This window comes from Pseudonaja textilis, chromosome 1 (genome assembly GCF_049901715.1).
Source record: "Pseudonaja textilis isolate UNSWEBS1 chromosome 1, rPseTex1.2, whole genome shotgun sequence".
Taxonomy (NCBI): domain Eukaryota; kingdom Metazoa; phylum Chordata; class Lepidosauria; order Squamata; family Elapidae; genus Pseudonaja; species Pseudonaja textilis.
Genome location: NC_141990.1, coordinates 24,083,190 through 24,105,654, shown reverse-complemented (window position 1 = coordinate 24,105,654; position 22,465 = coordinate 24,083,190). Strand labels below are relative to the sequence as shown.

The 22,465-nt window shown below is 37.5% G+C and overlaps 1 protein-coding gene across 9 annotated transcripts in view; it reads left to right on the top strand.

Annotated features, from left to right (window-relative positions):
* DTNB (dystrobrevin beta) overlaps positions 1-22,465 on the top strand; it is a 111,708-nt gene that overhangs the window by 49,969 nt on the left and 39,274 nt on the right. For 2 of the 9 annotated variants that reach the window (XM_087929167.1, XM_087929159.1), the window contains exons 10-15: positions 1,378-1,455; positions 11,459-11,548; positions 14,491-14,578; positions 19,781-19,866; positions 21,928-22,041; positions 22,161-22,257. In XM_087929167.1, the coding sequence (XP_087785293.1) occupies positions 1,378-1,455; positions 11,459-11,548; positions 14,491-14,578; positions 19,781-19,866; positions 21,928-22,041; positions 22,161-22,257 (553 nt within the window). Of the gene's footprint in view, positions 1-1,377; positions 1,456-11,449; positions 11,549-14,487; positions 14,579-19,780; positions 19,867-21,927; positions 22,042-22,160; positions 22,258-22,465 lie in introns of all 9 variants that reach the window. The other 7 variants (XM_087929163.1, XM_026708608.2, XM_087929191.1 and 4 more) reach the window with 4 other exon arrangements.

Sequence of the window (22,465 nt, the reverse complement as noted above, 5' to 3'; positions counted from 1 at the left end):
TATTTTAATTTCTGTGCTGAGCAGAAGGTTGAACTCAGTTGCCTTAATGGCCTTTCCAAGTCTATCTAATCAGCAGGAAATATTTATGTGGAAGTCCTGAGAACTCAGGACAGCTGATGGTTTTGCAACAAACATCTGGTTTTTTTAAAAAAAATTCATTTTGGAATTTTTAATTCTAGCAGAAAACGAAGTACATTTCCACAAGGCAGAAAATATTTCCTCAATAATTTCTAATGCTCACATTTACAATGAAATTGTTCTTGTTTCTTAATCAGTATCCATTATAGTGAAGGTAGATGGCATACAGTTTATAAGTGGTTGTTGAACTGATTGTAGCTTGATAGATGTTTTTAGATTGGTGAAGAGGCAGTAATATTGTATTTTACATCTTAGGCTTCTGGGAAACCATGCTTGTCTTAGAGGCAACTGAGGCTTCTAAATCTGACCTCTAATTTTGGGTGCCCTTTGCCTTACTGCGAACAATTTGACATGAGCCTTTAATAGATAGAATAGATTTGAGAAATAATTACTTTTTAAAAGAGCAGCCTAATGCTTGAACTTCACTTCTTCATGCATTCCTTGCATTCTTGATTGAAATGTGGAGGGAAGAGAGATTAATCGTTGACCTACTGCAAAGAAAACACATTCTTTGGTTCTATAATTGGAAGACTCCTCCAAACCCCACATCACTGACTTCAGACACGTTCCAAGTACTTTATTGAAAAGGAGAGTGGTGTATCTGTCAATTAGTCTTGTGAATAATATTGGAAAGACTAAAGGGCTCATTTTTTTCTGCAGAACTTGGTATGTCAAAAAATATAGAAGCGAGCATTGGAAAATCGTTGTTGTTGGGTTGTTGTTATTTTTTTGGTCATGAACATTTTTGCAATTGCATAACTATTCTGAGCCCACACCAGCATGAATTCCTTCCATACTTTCATGGCCTTGATTTCTGAGAGTAGAAGTTCCTTATGATAGCCTGTTAGGGCCTGGAAAATTCCATAAGGAAACAGAGCCTTTTCTGGTAGGTTTTCTAGTTTGCCTGCATCTAAGGTGCAAAGATGAGATGTTTTGTATATTTTAAATTATTTACATTTCACCTTCTGCCAAGCGTTCTATGTCACTTACAGGGAGTTCTATAATGCCTGTGACATTAACTCCTTTCTTTGTCTGGAAATGGTCCTGATGAAACTGATGAAAAAGCATTGCAACAACCAGGCAGGATTCCTATATCAGGAGTTCTTGTTTTTGCAGCAGAATAGGTAAAGAAGCCGTGTAGGAGATAAGGGAAATAGCATTTCAGTAACCACTAGTAAGCATTTCCCCCTTGTTCTGTCTTCCTGGAGCCTAACATCCAACAAACATTTTCTATTTCAGCCCTTCTCGGCCTCTCGTTAACATGAATGATGCTATGGTTACACATGTGTCCTCGGGAGCCCCCACGCCAACAAAAAGGTAGGAGTACTTGGGGATGGGTGGGTGCTGTAGGTCTTCTTAGGAGCCTCAGTGGCGCAGTGGTTAGAGTGCAGTACTGCAAGCTACTTCTGCTGCAGCCAGCTGCCTACCATTTGGCAATTCGAATCTCACCAGGCTCAAGGTTGACTTAGCCTTCCATCCTTCTGAGGTGGGTAAAATGAGGAGCCAAATTGTTGGGGGCAATGTGCTGACTCTGTAAACCGCTTAGAGAGGGCTGTAAAGTACTATAAAGAGGTATATAAGTCTAAGTGCTATTGCTATTCTCTTTGAGGTATCTGCATTTTGAGGAATTGCTGCACTGAACTCAGGTATTTGTTTCTAGAAAACAAAAATGTATTTGAGGTTTTGGGTATATTCTAAAGCCAGTTTTGAAACACTAAGACTCTTCCTTTGGATTTACTACTGCATGTGGAAATGCTGACTGTGGAATAAATCTTTGTTTTGACACTTTGATGGGTTCCCCGCTCCCCCAAATGTATATAAGTAAGATTTTTTTTAACATGAATCAATTAGGATTTGATGGAAGAAAAAGTAGAGCTTCCTGCAAGCAGAAAGTTCTCTTTACTGCTCCCTGACTCTATTTGCAAGGCTTTTATTAATATTATCGCATTGCCTTTAGAGTTCTCAAACTGAACCTAAAACATGTTCAGTTTACAAAAAGAACCGAAGGCACAACAAACCTTGAGTCTGTTTAGCAAGAGTGTGTGTGTGTATGGGGTTGGGGGGGACTTTTTCTCGCCTATGCTGAAAAGATGTTACCTACTTGCCAGCTATGCATGCTCTCATCATTGGAAAATCACATTTTTATCTGTTAGATTTAAGAAAACCATTGAAAGTGAATGTTCGCCTGCTGCTGACTGAAAGGGCTTCCAACTGAAGAGGAGAAAAACATTTTTGACAATTTCTGTCTCTGACAGAAATTGTGTAATGCATCTATTGTGTAATGCATCTATTGTGTATTAGAGACCTTTCCTTCTTGTGTGTGAGGAAAGTTCAGTTGTACCTTCTTTTTAAATTCCATTTATTATTTACTGTTAAAATTTATTGGCTGCCACAGGGCAACTGTGAGCAACTTTTTATTTATATTTAATAATTAAATATTATTATCTAATATTATTTAATAATTTAATATTATTTAATTATTTAATAATTATTTAATAATTGCACTAAGACAAATTTCACGCATGTCCAATCACACTTGGCCAATAAAGAATTCTATTCTATTCTACTATGAAGAGTTTCTTGTTTTCCTGTTTGTGTAAATAATATATTTCTTTTTTATTTTCTCTTATATAAATTTAATTTTTAAAGTTTAACCTGTATAGGGTAAATATCACTTGTTTCTTAACTTGCCTGGGTAGAGTGGCTACTGTAAATTAGACATAAAGGACTATAGCAATTCCTATATATTATAGTTAGATGGCATGAACTGCATTAATTTCTGCCACTTCCTAGGAGTTGAAGGGACAAACACTGCCATTTTCAATTCTGTCCTGCTTAAAGAGTGCCTGCTAAGAAGCTCCACCAACCAGGATAAGAAGACCTCATAGTGGAAGCTTCCTGAAGCAACCCCCCACCTCTGAAAATGCTCCTTGAAAACACATTAATCTCCCAAGGATTCTCCCTTCAGAAGGCCTTGAGAGATTAGTAATGTTAGCACCATCACTATTTACAACTTTATAATTTCTGAGCTTAGTATTCTTAGCTTAGTATTCTTAGTTCATTCTTAGTTTATTCTGATATACAGAATGCCCTGTTCCTAATAGAATCCAGCTGGTTTCAGGTAGTTAGATTTGTTTGATTGATTGATTGATTTGATTTTTAGGATAAAATAAGTGGGCAGAATTTTAGGAGGAAAGTAAAGGGGCTGAGAGAAATGCTATACAGCTTCATCTCAAGGAAGGTAGAACAGGATTTTGGTGAATTTTCAGGTCACTTCAGTTATTTGATTCTGTGGCCGACAGGCAAGAACACACAAACAATACAGTGATAAAAATTATCAAAATATCCGGCAAACATAATTCTCTAATCATAAAACAATAGTGCCATATATAATCAAAATCAAAAAGTCATCATACTCTAGTGTCTTTGACCGCCCTCAGTTTAGTCTCCAAAAGGCATGATTTTTAAAGCTTCCGGAATGTGAGAGTGAGAACATGGTTCTTCTATCTGCTGGAAGGGCATTCAATAGGAGGAGCCCTTCCATAAAAAATACTCCTCTCTAAGTCCCCTCTCCACACATCACCCAAAGAGTGAAACTATCAGCAATTCCACAGGCATGCCACGGGCAAGCAGATCTTGTTTGGCATAAGCTATTTCAAAGGTAACCAGGACCAGTCAGAGATCACCGGCTTTTTTTTTTTTAATTGCAACCAGAAATCATATGCACAATGTTCCCAGGTGGACTTCTGAAGACTGCATCCGGGTTTGTTTGGCACACACAGTACTGAACATTTCAGAATTGTATCTTAGCATTAATTATGATACTCAGCACTTGGGTGCTCTTATACGTAGAGAGCCCATTGTGGAAAAAACTGCATTTACTGAAGATACATGATTTGATCTAAGCACCAAAACACATACAGAAGACTGGAGCAATTAAATCAACCTGGACTGATCTTGAAAAGGTTAAGCAGGGTTGGACGAGATTTATTTATTTATTTATTATGCTACCCATCTCTCCTACAAGGTGACTCTGGGCAGCTTACAAGTTATAAAACAGTAAAATATAATTAAAATATTAAAACATTAAAATTACACAGATTAAAATATTATTAAAAGCTGTACTAAAACCGAAACTAAGAGAGCTGCTAAGAGACCAACCAGATTGGTGTTTGAACAAAAAATATCAAGAAATCCTAGGTTTTCTACTAGACTAGGAAGTTGAAAAAAATCAGGAATAAATGCAATGACAAAGTATTTCTGAACTGTTGCCAAGAAGACTATTTACACTTTTTGCCCTGTCATCTCAAACCACCTCTGAATTCTATGCCAAAACTCTTGGGCATAGAACTTTTTCTACATAATATAAACTGGAATTTTTCTTACTCGGAATCATAACAGAAAAATACAAAAAAGAGGTGATCTATTTAATAATACACGTGATCACTGCAGCAAGATTAACTTTTGCTCAAAAGTGGAAAGATAAAGAAATCCCCGATGAAGATGAAGTATTAAAAAAGATTTGGACTTGCGCTGAGATGGATAAATTAACTTTGGAAATAAAAGATAAAGACGAAACAGAATTCTACAAAGTTTGGGATGAATTCTATCAATGGTGGATAAAAAGGAAGGATCTAGAATCAAACGATAGGAGGATTGGCAGAACGGATGAATAGAAATAGAAAATGTTGTATAAATATATATAAAACATGTACCTTGTGCCATAATATGTATGACAAACAGGATTGTCAGGACGATCACACCATGTCCAACGTTTTTAACAATTTATTCAATAAAAATTTTGTTTTAAAAAAAGACTATTTGCCAGGGTCAAATCTGACTTGTAAGAACTATTACTTTACCAAAAAGTAGCTATGGTGTTAGCATATCTAGCACTACTGGAGAGTTGGACTTGCTTACCTTAGGCTGAAAGCTTGTGATGAGTTTTGTTTCAGACGTTTAGCTAGGAAGAATTTGATAAGTGTTTTCATGAGGAATCATGTGGTTAGTATGGATTCAGAATGTAAATTTCCATGCTAAAGAAATAAATCTCTGTCTTTTTTTTACATACAATTCTAAACCGGAGGGTTTTTTCATTTTTTTTTAAAGTAAGCCATAGTGAACTGTCTTGTACTTAGTGCTATACCATAATGTAATGTGGCCATACTAAGCAAAATACAAACCAATTATATTACTGTGTGGTACGTATACAAAGCCAATGGCAGGAAAGTGTTAAGGCTTGAGAGCCTGTTGAGTTAATTTGTTAGAGACTTGTAACTGTAAAAATAAAAATTTGAGGTTTAAAAAATCCTGCATAAATAGAAAAGTCAGCTGCAAAATTCCTGCATACAAGTATGTATTTTTCTCTTACTTTTCCCTCTAATAGCTTTCAAATCTCTCTACTGTGTTAAAGTTGAAATACAGTTGATAACCTGAAGCTTTAGCAGTCAGGGGTGGGATTCAACCGGCGTTACTACCGATTCGGTGATTACATTTTGCATACAGATGCGCGCTTTGCACATATGCACACCTGACATGCACTGCGCATGTGTGTAAACTAACCTTAGGCTGTGCTGCCCGGACAGTTGAAAAGTGCTGCGCGCAGGTGTACAGCATTCGAAAAACCTCTTTTCCCCTGCTTTTTCAACCTCAGCTGTGCCGCGCAAAGTAGCTGAGGTTGAAAAAGCAGGAAATAAAGGACAGGTAAGAACCCAGGTGGGAGGGTGGGCCAAACAGCAGCAGACACAGAACTTGTTCAGTGTCTGCTGCTCTTCAGAGCTACTGGTTCTATAGAGCCAAGCAGAACCGGTAGCATCCCACCCCCATTAGCAGTGCTTCCAATAGCTGAATCAATCAAAGCCTCCCATGATTTCTAATATGAATCTTCTTGAATTTGTCATATTTTCTCTCTTAGCCTAATATGCCTGTACTTGGTTGTGAATCAAGAATGCAGCTAAGTCCTGTGTGATATGAAGATATTGTGAGTTTAGCTGACTTATGAAAATGTTTGTCATTTAGAATGACAAATGTTTCTTAATGATTGAGAATCTCTTTCCAGCCCTTTTACTAGTAAGAAGAAAAGAAAAGCAATCTTCCTTTTTTTTTTTTTAATTCAGTGGCAAAAAAAAATTTCTGATAATTCTAGCTGGAATAGGAGATTTGGAGGACTTTCAGTTTTTGTAGGAATTAATGTAGTTTCAGTGATTTTGTTGATTAACTCTTGCAATATGACCTGCAGTGTAAATAAAGTGTAAATAAATAAGAAAGTGTAAATAAAGCAGAAATTACAGTCTTGAGCAAGCTCTTCTCCGAAGGAACCAAAACTTTATATTGCTGCCTCTGGATTTGTTACTGCATAAGGAAGTAGGGACCATTTGATAGTAATCGTATGATTTGTGAAAAAAGAAGAAGAAACAGAACAATGGACAATATGTCCACCTTTCATATGATATACTGCACAAGGAATTCATTCTACAGTGTGTTGTATCGACACAGATCTGTATTTCATACTGAGAAAGACAATGGAGTTACAGAGATTTAAAATACGTAATGCACCATTTGATTTAAATATGCAAAAAAAATAGCACATTTGTTCTACAGAAAACTTTTTAGGATCTTTAATGCCAATGTGCATCAGAGAAATATATCCAATGAACTAAAAATGTCAAGTCCCCCTTGTCTCCCCCCCCCCACCCCATGTAAATTCTGTACTGGACTGTAACAAAAGGTTTATCCATTCTAGCTTCTTGTTCCAATAGTTTTTTACTGGACTTCTACAAGAAATCTAAAATTAGTTTTATAGTTTAGGTGCCCCATTCCATTTTGGGCGCTATCAAAACCATCAATTACCCGTTAACTCTTGATTTCAAAAAAATATTTTTTAAAGAAAAGTATATTGAGAATATTTGAATTGTTAATAGAAACCACATATATGTGAAGATAACTGCCCCCCCAAATATTTTCCAGGCTAAGCATACCCAACAATGCCAACCATACCTCTTAGGTTTTTCCTTCCAGACTCCTTATATCTTAGTTGCTCTACTTTGGAGACTTCTAGTTGTCAGTATTCTTCATAAAAGGACAACTTTACTTGAACTTATTTTCCTTGTTTTGTCAATTGTTCTACTGAAGTCCATTTGGACACAGTTCTACTTTGAAGAATTCAGTTCTTTTTCTACCTCTTGCTCCTGTCAATATCTCCTGACAACAAGCTCACCTCTTGATTTTTAAAAAAATATTATTAACATAGTCAAAACAGGGTTTTTTTCTGTTACTTCTCATTTTCTTTACAAGCTCACTTCCCTTTGTGCTTTAATCTTTGCAACTTACTTTCTATAGATATCAGCTTCTTACTAGTACTTCTCCTTTGGGATTAAACCCATCTTTCATTTTGTATACGTGTCTCTTAACATTTCCTTTAGCTGAAAACTTCCAGTGGATCCATATTTTTTCAAACTTTCCTACTTATACTTAAATGCTGAAACTATTTAAACTCCATATGGTATTGTCATGATTTTCCATCAAGCAAATTGGAATTAGATACGAGAGGCCTAGTTTAGTCATCACAGAATCACTCAGTTTTTAACCATTTAAATAAGAGTATCTAAAAACAGTATGCTTCCATATGAAATTGCTAGTCTTTTAAGTTCTACTATCAAGACTCCTTTTATTGCTTTCAACACTGATGTGAACAAAGACAATAGTTAAGGAATACCTTTCTTAGAGAGGCCTGTCTGAACCAGTTTAATTGAATATTAAGTGCTTTTATCTGTCCAGTTGTTCACTGAACCAGAATTTAATTTTCAGTGAACAAGAAAGGTACACTGTGTATCTACACTGGGGTTTTTTTTTTTGCCTATATTCTCATTCTCCCTCACTGTAATCTTAGTTTTATTCTTATTGCATATTTTTCAGCAGAAAAAGTTTCTGAATAGAAAGATAGAATATTTAAATTCATTCTTGTTTTGCAAATCATCTGCAAGGTTAATCTGTCTTCAGAAAATGTGATTTGTGTCTGCTAAAACCTATTGTCATCTGTGAAATGTTCTGTCAGAATAAATTGTCAACCTTGAAAAAGCAGCCACAAAACTTTATTTTGTGTTTCTTGTCCAAATAATATACATTGTCAGCTTAATATACCTCACAGGATTGGTATGAAAATAACTGAACCTAAGAACATCTTTGAACTCCTTGAAGGAAAATTAGAATGTGAATATGATTAAGTAACTAACATTTTTTATTACTTTAGCAATGTCTGTAGTCCATCTCACATTTAAAAACACTTCAGAAGAAATACAGAAAATGAAACACTAATATAAATGGCAACTTCAGTAGATCAGGGCTACAGATTTCTTTTACCCTCAAGATGACTGGCCTATTTGTATTATTATGGACTATGATCTTTAATTCAAAGATGTGGGACTTCTGTTTAAAAGGTGAGGCAAATGATGTTCCAGTTTGAGGCACTGATGTGAAATGGCTCATGTGTGCAGAAGTTTATTAGTGTAAATCATGCTAACATACACACTTCCAATAGTTTTATAAACATTTATGTTCTGTTTTCCAGCCTAGTGTCTGTTAGAGCAGATAACAATAGCATAAAATGTTTTAAGAATTAAAAACAGCAATACCAAAATTATGTTAGCAAATAGGGAAATCATCCTTTACCAGTAAAAAAATTCTCAGATTTTACCCAATGGAAAACTCCTTGAAGACAGTTGGATTTCTATGCAGAAGGACCCTTGCCTGAGCTTCCCACCTTAAGTAACTACTTTCACCGAAGAGGAGAATCTTCTCTTCACCTCCAAAGAGACAAAGAGCCATATTACTTTGAAATATTGCATTGCCATTCAGGGTGTCTGCCTCTTTTGCACGAAGGAAGCTTAATTCCTTGCTTTCTGATACGGTGCTATCAGGATCTTGTGGAGGGCCCCATAGTTTATTGCACAGAGTGGCTTTAGTTGCCACTAAGGTCAACTTTATGGTGAGCTCATAAAACTGCACAAGCGAGCCAGCTGGAAAGTGTAATGACATTAAAGCAAGCTGTGGGGTCAAAGGGGAGCATTGTAAATATTCTTAGGCCATAAATGTTATTCCAAAAGGTCAGTTGCTCCAAATTGGAAAAAAAAAGATCTGATTTTCAGCAGAGGCCATGAGCTGCGCAGTCCATGCTGCCTTGTGATGGTGAATGCACAGCAATTAATATTTTCTTCAGACAATTATATTACATCACAGATTATTAGGAGAAGGAGAACAGCTGTAAAACTAGGAGATTAATAGATAATAGCCAAGTAAGCAGCTACTGCAGATTCCTGTCTACCTGTTTTAAGAGAAAAATCCAGCGTTTCATAAGCTTTCCTGAATATGGAAGTTGCTCTGAATGTTCCAGTTCCAGTTAATTGCCTCTGTGTACTGCAGATGATATAAATCCCTTCTGCTGTTGCTAGCAGCACTTTACTTACCAAAGAATGAATTTGTGACAATGAATACTTTTTTACAATCTGGACAAAAAGAAATCAGTTAAGAAAAAGATTTATTGAACAACAGTGTGGAGCACTATAAAGTAATCCAGCAAAATGTCATGAACCCAATCAGCCCTTTTCAAATTAATGAAATAGGGCAATTTGTTACTGAATAGGGCAATACATTACTGAATTGTTCAGTAACATTATTAAGGGTCCGCAATTAACCACTAAACATTATTTCTGTAGGAACTGCCTAATCTTGGTGCATAGAATGAGTTCTGACTCCTTCAGGACAATTTATTCAGCTCTGAGCAAGCCGGTTCCTAGGCACAGTAAGATGAAATCAGCTCAAAAACAAATACCTATATAAATATAATTCATAAGTCTTCAGGAAAGTAAAGCAGACTCCTAGTTATTGTTGTTTTTTGGTAATATGAAGTATTAGATTTCTTAAGTTCAAAATCTCCCTAAGAAAAAAATCAATTTTATGCAGTTTTTAAGATTTTTAGCTTGAATATCCAAGATGACATTACATTCATATACATCAGGGGTGTCAAATTTACCTCGTCACATCATCACGTGACTTACTGTGACTTTCCCACCCTTTGCTAAAATGAGGGGTGGGCGTGCCAGCATATGACGCGTCTGCCCACGGGCCGTGAGTTTGATACCCCTGAAACCCCTACATCAACCCTTGAAAAGATGGCACAGCAAAGTAGAATATCCATAATATGCATTAATCATTTTACATTTACAAACTAATGAAATGTAAAATGTCCAAAATAATTTCCTCCACCTTGCATTTCTTGTTTCTTTTACCTCTGTGTTTGTGTGTGTGTTTGTTTTTGTGCTTTGGTTTTGGGATATCCAAAAAAGTGTTTATACCCCATGTCTAATCAGTTTTCCAAGGACTCAACTGAACTGTTTTCCTCTGTTCTTTCTGAGACCACAAATGAGGTATCTCTCTGTTCCTCCTTTTTCTCCTTATGTTAAGTCTTCTTTTATATTGTACGAAAGGAAATATATGGGAAGCAGGCCCCTTCTATCAAAGGCATCCTTTATCTAACTAGGCCCTACTTCCATTAATGAACATCCTGCCTCTTCCATTTTTTGGTTATGTTATGTCCTATTTTGGAGGTCAGAGAGAGATAGTGAATAGAGTTTATTTTCTATCTTACAGTTGAAATGGGATCTTTTTTCCATTAGGCTCCAGCCTAATGTCATAGTCCTCTGCTGACCCCAAAATATGGATATGGATTTGAATATGTAGGATTATCAAAAGAAGACTGTTTTGACTGGGTATCAAAATTGAATGTCTGTTAGAACAATGCATCTGCTAATACAGGAGTGTCAAACTCCCAGTCCACAGGCTGGATGTGTCACACACTGGCCATGCCCACACCCAGTTTAGCAAAGGGGGGAGAGTCGCCTGACAGCATGAGTTTGACACCCCTGTGCTAATGCATACAAACAAAGCACAGGAGAGTGGTTATAGTTGGGGTTTGCCAAGTAATAAACATCCTTGCTCTTCCATGAATTAGAAACCTGTTGTATTTTGTTTTCTAGAAATGATGCTGCTAGTTGCCTGTCAGAATTGCAGGCTCAAATTAATAGTGCAGTTTCCCAAGTGGAGAGAAAAGGAATATAATGACGGGCTACCTCATTCTTCATGTCTTGTTGATCCCTTGCTTCTAACAGGAGAGTCCTGCCTATTTAAGTCACTGCTGCCTTCTAACATTCACATATGTTAACTATTATTTTTTAATCATGTTATATTCCTCAAATAATTTACATTATTTCATTACCTCATCTTCATTTCTGTTGAGTTTTGCTTCCTTTGCTTTCAGTATCCCCAGGTTGCAGCAAAGCCTCGCCCCCTCCGATGGGCTCAGTGATGAGCATGTGCTGATAGCAGCCTATGTGAGCCAGCTACAAAGCAGCACACGGTTAGTGCTAGGCAAGCCGATTGTGTGTGGAAAGGGGTACGGGATACGCAGGTTGATTATTCTTTTCCCTTTCAAAACTTTGTTGGATACCCTCTATAGGCAGCTGGGCGGGCTGGCCCAGCCCATCCACTAAAACAAGTGTTAGGAAGGTCTGTGGTTATTCATTTTTATTTTATCAATGTTTGCTTGAAAATGGATTACTGATTTTTTTTTTAACAAAAGGGAGGTCTGTGACTAAATGTTATGAAGAAAAAAGAGGCAATCTAAAAATGAGAGGTTTATGGATACACTCATTGGATTTCAAACAAGATTGCTTTAAAGGAGATTCTGTTTTATAACAATCTGATGGAAATTTGGAACCAATATCAAAATGAGTTTTAACTCGATTTCTTGCTATGGTTCAAGGCAAATAAATAGTGTTGGGCATGAAATGTAACAATTATGAAATATTTTAATTTCTTAAAAACTCCTAAATTTGGGGAAACGTGAATAATGTTTTCCTATACACTTCAAATGATGAACTACTGAATTGTTATAGGGAGAATCAAGATTTCTATGGTTTAAGCTGAGTCATTGATGAGAATATGTTTTAATGGATAGCTCTAGCAGTTTTGTCTAGAAGTAATTGCAGTTCTTTTCCAAATTCCTGAATTTCAGAAATTAATTTTGATTTCTTTAAAGAGAGTCCTGGGATGAATATACTAGTGATAAACTACAATGGTGCACATCTATATTGTGCCACATTGATTTTGCCCATTCCTGCTAGATGCCTACTTTGATATGCAAAATAGAGTTGGGTTGCCTTATGCTGCCAAGCAGCTTTTTAAAAAGAATAGTGTAAGGAAAAGAATTCCTTCCCACAGACAAAGCCAGTAGGTCCTTGCCAAAATAGGCAATGCAATATCTCTCAGCACCTTTGATCCTCTGAGTGGGATCATTTCTAGAAGGGGCATTGTGCTATAAAAGCCATGCTTCTTAAAGTGGTATTCAATTTTCCTTCCAAAATGGAAGGAAGTTGTTTATATTATATTAGAAAAAATACTTAAAGAATGGGCAGTTGCCATTCTGGAAATCAGTAGGCCAATTTCCAACATATTTACAAATATATGTCAGGCCTCCTTAGTCATTCTTAAAAGTAGAGTATACAGGAGGGTAATGGAGAGATTGTGGTGGGCAATTCCAATATTTGACTTTTGGTGAATGAATGTCTTGTAACTTGTACTTTCCTGATAGCTTCCAGTTGATACATCCAACACTTCAAATGTACCCACAGGTCCCAGGCATTGCATGTATCTGCCATAAAATGTGGAAGCACCATAAACAGGTTTCCTTCAAAAGAAAAAAAACCCGTATAAAACAACATTAATCAAATAAATAACTTGTTGTGACTTCAGCTTTAAAAAATCTGGGTTTACTTTTAGCTCATTGAGAAATTAAAATGTTTTCATTTTAATGACAGAACTTTTTTGATACGTGGCATTGTTCTGATATAAGTAACTCTATCAGTCAACTGTTATGTGATCAGGTTTGTCACGGTACAGCCTGTTCATATTACAAGAACTAGTTAGGTCTAGCGAAGGCACCTGCCAGGGTTCTGATGGATATGAGTTGATAGCACCAGGCTAGAAACCAGGAGACTGTGAATTCTAGTCCCACATTAGACATGAAAGCCACCTGGGTGACTTTGGGGAGTTAGTCTCTCTCAACCCACAATGTTAGGCTAGTCAACCAAGCTGGTTGATCAATTCCTGTCACAACCAATGGATCAATATTTGGTTTATCCCCCCCCCCCCCAAAATACCCCCAGATTCTGCACCTGGGGGGAAATGCTATGAAGGGGGGCGGGAGCCTGTTCATATTGCAGCCTTTAATCAGATTTCTGATTTAATTCTTCTTAAAAGTTAGTGTTTTCTCAGCAGTCCTGGCAATTAGCAAACCTTCAGTAGAGAAAATAATTGTCTTGTTTTGGGACCCATCTGAAGAAAAATACTGCTGGAAATTTCTTGCTTTGGCACCTGGTGTGATAAATAGTTGCCCTCTTGCTACCAATCCAGTAGCAACCTGTAGTTATTCTGTCTTTCTTGTCTTAATGGCTTGAAGGATGCAATAAAGAATTGCACAATGAAAACTTAACTGGAAGCACAAGTTGTTTTTAATGTTCTCCAGCCATAAAAATCCCATTCACATTGACTGGATTTTAGGATTCCAAAGTATTTGACACTGTTTACTACATTTGTCATTGAAAAGCAAAGTACAAGATGTTTCTGCCTATTAAAATACAAGTGTTTCACTTTGGATTTTTCTTATTTTGTTTTTGCAAGCCATTCGTATGACTTCGTCATTATATATTATTCTTTTATTTCCCCTCCCCCCCATATTTCCTTTTTAGGGGACATAATGGGTTTACGGCAGAAATTCTGCACATAAAAATTTATGCTAATGTTATTCTACTACATTTTTGAAGAAATATGGTTTTGATATCTGCATTCGTGTTTTGAACATATGAGCCACTAACCCAGTCTTTATGCTGTGACACAAAGTCAGTGCAAGGTTATTTTTTATACTATTTATACTAAAACATATTTTACCCATTTTTTTAAAAAAAATACATTTACATTTCAAAAATTGATACTGGAAATAGTAATGCTGGTAAATGACAAATGTTATGAGCTTGCCTACATAAATGCAGTGTCCCCCAGAAATACTATATGGAAAATATATTGCATTTCAACAAAATGCAGTTCGAAGCCATGATTGTAGATTTATTACCTTTTATGCAGAAATGAAATTGGGCATGATGAGTTAAGCTTGAGAATTCATTCCCAAGATACATTGCTTAAATTCTGTGACATGTTGGACAATCACTTATTTGCCTGGTGTGATTTTATATTCTGGAGTTGCAAATACCAATTGGTAAATGTGAGATCTCTTTTGTTTAGCAGTGTCCTGGACAGTCCTAGCAGACTGGATGAAGAACATCGGTTAATTGCTCGATATGCTGCCAGATTAGCTGCTGAAGCTGGAAACGTGGTGAGCAATTGAATTTGTTTCTTGGCACCTGAGCTTTTATCTTCTTTTCTTTGATAATCAAGATACAAATGTGAGATGACTACCTAAGTTCCCAAATCCTTAGAAAACTAAATTTGCAGAAGGGCACTAAACTAGGAAATCCTGAAATCACCTTTCTTGTGTAGGGTTCCATGAACAAAGCAGTGGCTCATGCTAATATTGTATAGTGTTTGTTAAAATGAATTTATGTGTGTGTGTGTGTGTGTGTGTGTGTGTGTGTGTGTGTGTATGTATGTATAGTATTTAGGTTTCTTCAGGTATTTTCCCATGTCTTAATATTTGTGCTTTTATTTTAAAATATTAAAATATTTTAAGCACAAATATTAAGACATGGGAAAACATCCGAAGAAACCTAAATACCATACATATAAATACCCGTGAAAACATATATATATATATATATATATATATATATATATATGTGTGTGTGTGTGTGTGTGTGTGTGTGTGTGTGTGTGTGCGTGTGTGTGTGTGTGTGTAACATTCATGCGGTAGGATCCTTGCAGTCTTTTTGTGATAATGTACCACAGAGCAAATGCATAAGATAGATCCCAAAGAAGAATTTATGATCGCCACTTAAGTATAAGTGAGTAGTGTGCTGCAGCTCCCAAAAAAGCAAACATGATACTAGGCTGTATCTACAGAAGAATAGCATCAAGATCACAGGAAGTAATAGTACTACTCTATACTACAATAGTGAGACCACATTTGGAATGCTGCATCCAGGTCTGGTCACTCCAATACAAAAAGATCTGAGGTCCTAAAAAAAGTGCAAAGAAGAGCAACAAAGATGGTGAGGGGCCTTCATCATAAGAGCCATGGTGGTGCAGTGGTTAGAATGCAGGTTAAGTCTGCCAACTGCCAGCAGTTCGATTCTTAATGGCTGACTCAGCCTTCCATCCTTCGGAGGTCAGTAAAATGAGGGCCCAGATTGTTGGGGACAACATGCTGACACCGTAAACTGCTTAGACAGGGTTGTAAAGCACTATGAAATGGTATACAAGTCTAAATGCTATTACTGTACAATGAACTACTAAGCAAACTAAGTATGTTTAAACTAGGGAAGACATAATAGCAGTCTTCCAGTACTTGAAGAGTTGACACAGGAACGAAGGGGTCGATTTGTTCTACATAGTATCTGAGGGCAGGACAGGAAACAAAGGTGGAAGCTTATCAGAAGGAAATTCAACCTGGAAATAAGAATGGATTTTCTGATAGTGAGAATGATTAATCAATAGAACAGCTTGCTCTGCGGATTTGTGGGTGTTCCATTGTTGAAGGTTTTCAAGAAAAAAAATGGAGAACTATTTGTCCGGGATGGTATAAGGACTCCTGCCTTGAGCAGGGAATTGAACTAGAAAACCTCCAAGTCCAAGGTCCCTTTCAACCCTATGATTCTATGAATTCCAATGGACAATGCTGTGATACACTGTTAGTCCGGGGTGGGTGGGGATGGAACCAGATCAAGCTGAAATATCAGGCTGAGATATGTAGCATAGCTTTCTAGCATGGTGCTTCCATTGCTCTGTCAGATCATGAAGACCATTTTTGGGGGTCTCCTGATCACAATCCGATGCCAGGTATTGAGCATGCAGAATGCTCCATGGATAAAGTGTACAGACATGTGCACACACACACACATACACACACACACAAGCATACACTTTCAAAAAGGGAAATGTCCACATAATTTAACGAATGAAAGCAGGATTGTTACAATTAAAAACCATAATATTTCAGAGTCCTAATATAAAAAAGATGTTGAGACTCTAAAGTGCAGAGAGGGGCAATGAGATAATTAGAGGATTGAATGCTAAAACGCGAAGAATGGTTTTAGGAACCGGGTATGTCTAGTTTAATGAAAAGAAGGAAGAGAGAAGAGAGGAAAGAAGAGAGGATCAGCCAATTCTCCAAAGCACCTGAAGGCAGGACAAGAAGCAAAGGATGGAAACTAATCAAGGAGAGAAGCAACCTAAAACTAAGGAGAAATTTCCTGACAGTTAGAACAATTAGTCAGTGGAACGACTTGACTCCAGAAGTTGTGTGTGCTGCAACACTAGAGGTTTTTAAGGAGAGATTGACCAACGATATGTGTAAAAGTATAGGGTTTCCTGCTTAAGCAGGTGGTTGGACTAGAAGACCTCCAATGTCACTTTCAACTCTGTTATTTTGTTATTAATATTCTCTTATATTCTTTTGCTGGCAAGTTTAGAAATAGTACCATCCAAAATAATTTTCCAACTGATTTATGTTTTTCGTTGCCTTGAGTGTCACTGAGCAATGTGTGCCCTGAAATGGGAGTCTATATGCTCTCGAATATGAGTGCCACTTCTCACCTCTTGAGGATCGCTGTCCTTCAGTGAGTCAGCAAGATGAATGCTTTCTATATTTATCAGCTCCTCAATTCTTCCTGAGCAGATTGCAACAACTGTCTGTGTAAACTAGAGGTATAAATGAAATATGCCATGTCCCATATCTCTAAATTAAGATGTAAGAGAATAACAGATAATCAGAGTTGGAAGGGACCTTGTAGGTCATATGTTTTATATTATGACAGGTGTTTCCACAAAATCACATTTTAATTGAGTATTAGTAAATTTTTAATTGGTAACAATGCCAGACATTTTTTTTCCAAAAGCTTTATTTCCTGAAAAACCTTTGGCAATTAGGATAAATCAATTCAAACTGAACAAAATATAATTTCAGAATGACTGTATCACAGGAATCTTGAGAAATATTACCCTTTAATGATTATAATGTAATGGAAACTCTATGTTTCCAACACACTGCATGAGTTCAACAGGCTTAAATGCTGATTGCTGATTTTTTTTATTGTACTCAATGTCTGATGCATCTTACTGCATTGTTCAACAATAATCAGCCAGCATTGATGGATTCCAGTTGTCCTCATACCATTTTTCTATTCTGACAATGTTTTGGTGAAACCTTTCCCTTGTTTGTTACTGACTGCATGTAGATCTTTGGAAAAGAATTTCAAGTGTAAATGCAGAAAATGAATCCTTGGTGATACGTTGTGCTTCATGGTCTTGTATGCTGAAAGAAGTTTGTCAACCAGCTGAATGTACTTTAGTGCTCTGTAGTTGCCAAGAAAATTCTCAACAACATCCTTGAATGCTTTCCAACCAATTTTCCCTGATCCTATTAACATATCTTTGAACTGTTTGTCATTGATGATGTATCTGATCTATGGACCAACAAAAATGCCTTTCTTAATCTTGACATCCATTATTTTTTAGAAACATCTGTCTCATATCTTTGTTGGGCAAAGTGCCACATTCATGTGCCACATTTTTCTGTTCTATCTTTTGGAGTGGCCATTTCTTTTTAATGTAATGTTACTCTCTTGTATGGCTGTTCTATTCACATACGTATTAATAGTAGTACTTTGTATATCCCAGTTGCATTCCAAGGAGCAGAACCACTACTTTTAGATTTCCACAGATTTCCACAGTTGCATTTGGTGTACTGTATGTACTTCAACAACAGTTCCATGTTTTCATATGTTTCTTTCATATGTGCAGCATAGGCAACAGTTACTGAAGGGTGTACATTGGCACTGTGTAAGAAGACAAGCTTGAAACTTAATACCAATGGATCAATAGAGATGCCATTAAGGACGATGATAGTTATTGTTTGAGGTGATCTGGAGGAGAATGCTGTAAAAATGTTTTATTAAATGAGGAAGAGCAACAATAGGTAAAGGTTCCCCTTGCACATACGTGCTAGTCGTTTCTGACTCTAGGAGGCGGTGCTCATCTCAGTTACAAAGCCGAAGAGCTACGCTGTCTGAAGACATCTCTGTGGTCATGTGGCTGGCATGACTAAAAGCCAAAGGCACATGGAACGCTGTTACTTTCCCACCAAAGTGGTCCCTATTTTTCTACTTGCATTTTTTACATGCTTTCAAACTGCTAGGTTGGCAGAAGCTGGGACAAGTAACAGGAGCTCAGTCTATTATGCAGTGCTAGGGATTCGAACTGCCGACCTTTCTGACCGACAAACTCCATGTCTTAGCCATTGAGCCAATCTTGTTTAATACTTGGCTATCTATAGTTAGCTGGCTAAATGTTGGGACTTAGAATATGGCTGGGCAGATGTGATAACACTTCGCTGTTTTGAGGTTTTTACAGTGTATCAGAATATTTAATGCTGGGAGTGCCTCTGGTTAAAACCATCAGATTGCATCAGATACAGCCCTGTTCACCCTTTATGGAACTGGCATTCATATAGTTGAAAACCATGCTGGAATATTTAGTCAATGTGTATTCAAAGTCTTTTTTTCAAAAGATTCTCTAATCACAGCCAAGAAAAAAAAACCTTTTCAAAAGATGGTAAAATATTTTGTGGATTAAAAGAATCTTTAATTTCTAGTTCTTTTTTACTTGTGCGGAGCACAATTTATCCTCCCTTCTTTTCCCATATAGACTTTGAGGGATAATACAGTTAGACCATTCTTCAAACATGACTGTAATAAATAGTAATAAAAAAAATCCATTCCCCTACTAACGCTCACATTTATGATTGATTTAATTGGGACTGATGCAGTGGTAGGATTCATTTTTTTTAACTACAGGTTCTGTGGGTGTAGCTTGGTGGGCGTGGCAGAGGAAGGATACTGTAAAATCTCCACTCAGAGGTAGTATTTGCTGGTTCTCCGAACTACTCAAAATTTCCACTACTGGTTCTCCAGAACTGGTCAGAACCTGCTGAATACCACCTCTGGACTGATGTTGCCTTAGGAAACATCCTGTAGGAAAAAAACTTCTTCCCAATTAGTAAAAGCAAAACAATTAAAGAGTGCATTGAAGGTTTATTGAATTAGGGATCATGGGGTGTTCTCTATAGGATAAGATTTTAGGATCCAGAAGGCCAACTATCCCATGTTCTTCCACCATGTCAGTTTCTTCTAACAAGGTACTTCATTGAGTTTCTCTCTTTGTACATTTCCCCCTGCCATTCTTGCCAGATGTTGAGAAACTGCCCACCAAAGCAATGTGAGCATGGAACCATGCAACTTTTTTCTGAATTCTTTTATTAGCTTTTTCATGAGTTTTCCATAGAAGCATAGCTCTTGTGTTTCTCTGCATATTCTAGGCAGAATTCAGTCAGTCTATTTAAATGTTGCCTGTTTTTTTTTACCAGACACGGCCACCAATAGATCTGGGATTCAATTTTGATGCTAACAAACAGCAAAGGCAACTGATAGCAGAACTGGAAAACAAGAACCGGTAAGATATTAGGAGGGAAGGAGAGAGAATGTCAGCTTTTATGGGCTCTTAAGGAAGCAAACTTTCTTCATCCTGACCTAATTGGCTGAGGTGTTTAATTACTGCTATAGTCCTGATTTTCCTCCTTCCATAAATCTGTCTGTCTATCTATCTATCTGTCTATCTCTTTCTTTCTCGCTTTTCCTTCTTTCCCCCCTTCCCTGCTCATCTCAGGTTCAAGGTGACTATATTTTAGGGAGATAGAGCTGGTTTGGTGGTTTTTGGGGGGTCCAAGCCGCAAACTGAGTTTGCTGGATACTGATACTGATTGTAATCAGTGAGGCAAATTTCACATGTTTCCTAATAAGCCATATGTAAAATCCATCCCTTTGATGATATGATTTCAGCCATTTATATTTGTTTCTTTAAAAGTTTTGTCTGGCCACCCATCTTAGAGCACAACTCTGGGCATTGCCATTTGTTAGATGGAAAGTGTAAAACAAATATATGTTTTATATTTTAAATATGCCTTATAACAGTGATGGCTAACCTTTTTGTCATCGTGTGCCAAAAGTGTGTGCGCCCACACCCATAATGCAATGTGCGTGCGACCCCCCACATGCCCCACCCCCTGCGCATGCATGCACACTCCACCCGCCCATGTGCACGCGCATGTGCCCCCACGCGGATGCACGAGCAACCCTTCTGCGCCCTGTTTTGGGCCTAGTAGACCATCCTGCAACCTCCTGGGAACAAAAGCGGGCTGCGGGAGGGGACATGCCACCCCGTGCATGCGTGCATGATCCCGCACATGTGTGTATGTCTCCCGCATGCAGCACGTCCCCTGTGCATGCGCATGTGTCTACCCCATGCGCCCCAGGCCCCGTGCATACTCTGCAGAGACCTGAAAATCAGCTGGCCAGTGGGAGGCACGCGCACATGTGTGGTGGAGCTGACCTTGGCGACAGTTCGCTTGCCTGCAGAGAGGGCTCTGCGTGCCACCTGTGGCATGCGTGTGCCATAGGTTTGCCATCCTGGCCTTATAATGTACTAAGCATATTAAAATAATAACAAAACTATGTCTCCAAGGCTTGGGTGGGGGGAAACCTAGGTCATCCTATTTGCACGATGGCATGACTGCCTCACCTAGTATTTTCAACTCCCTACTCCCAAAGATCTACTAGATGTATTTGCGGAGTCACAAGTCTGGCATGAATCAAAGGGACCTCTCATACTGGTTGTTTGAGAACAACCAGTATATAATGGCATCTTATATGGGAGAGATAAGGAGCATTAAAAATTAAAAAATAATAAAATATAATAATGTCTGCTGCCTCTTCAGAGAGCAGTAAACAGTGATCAATATTAATGGTTTCTGATAAACTAATATTCAGTTCCCTTTTAAAAGTTATTCAGTTTGGGGTTGTTACTACCTCCAATGGCTGCCCTTGGTTTTCGCAATTTAATTGTGCACTATGTGAGAAAATATTACCTTCTTTTTGTCTTGCAGATACATGACCTTGAGTTTTAACACTGTTACAGAAGAAAAGCTCTTCCATGTTAGCTAAACCATGCAAGATTATATGTATCTGTATTATACTTCCCTTTATTCTCTTTTCCAATCTAAAGAGCCCCAGGTGTTGTAATCTCCCCCTGTAGGGAACCATTCCCCTAATCATTAGTTGCCCCATTTTGCACATTTTATAATGCTATAATACTCTTTGTAAGGTGCAGTGATCAGAACTGAGCACAATACAGCAAATGTGAACTCAGCCCATAGATTTCTATAACAACATTATTATATAGACATTTCTGTTTCCAGTTCCCTTCCTAATGGTTTCAACCATGGAATTTGTCTTGTTTTATAGCAGCTGCACATAAGAGTGATTTTTTTCATTAAGCTATCAATCATGATTCCAACACCCTTTTCCTTGTCAGCCCCTACCAGTTTAGACTTTATTAATGTATAGGAGAATATATTTGGAGTATCAACCGGCCCTTTCAAACTCTGAAAAGCACATCCAGGGTATTTGAGTAAAAAAGAAGAATCGTGTTTAACTAATTTCAGATTTATTTTTCTAGAGAAATACTTCAAGAAATCCAACGCCTCAGACTGGAACATGAACAGGCTTCCCAGCCAACACCTGAAAAAGCCCAGCAGAATCCAACTTTACTGGCCGAATTAAGGCTATTGCGGTAATCAACCAATCTCTCCCACATTAATTTAGGATAGTGATTACAGAAGCGATGATAATCAGAACAGAAAGGACAAGATAACAAACTAATGAAATTATCCATTTATTAATCTTGAACAGGCAAAGGAAAGATGAATTGGAACAACGAATGTCTGCTCTTCAAGAAAGTCGAAGGGAACTGATGGTACAACTGGAAGGACTCATGAAGCTGCTAAAGGTATATCATGCCTGCACTCATCCTATGGCCAATGTACCTGCGGTGCTACTTGGCCATCTGTGTTGTGAACTTCTATTTCAGTCCTTGGAGCGTGCTTTTTCAACTGATCTCTTTTTATCTGACATTTTAAGGGATTGGATTTGGGATTTTCTGCATACAAAACCTTGTGTTCTTTCACCAAAGGTGTTGGCCAATGTTCTGAGATGAA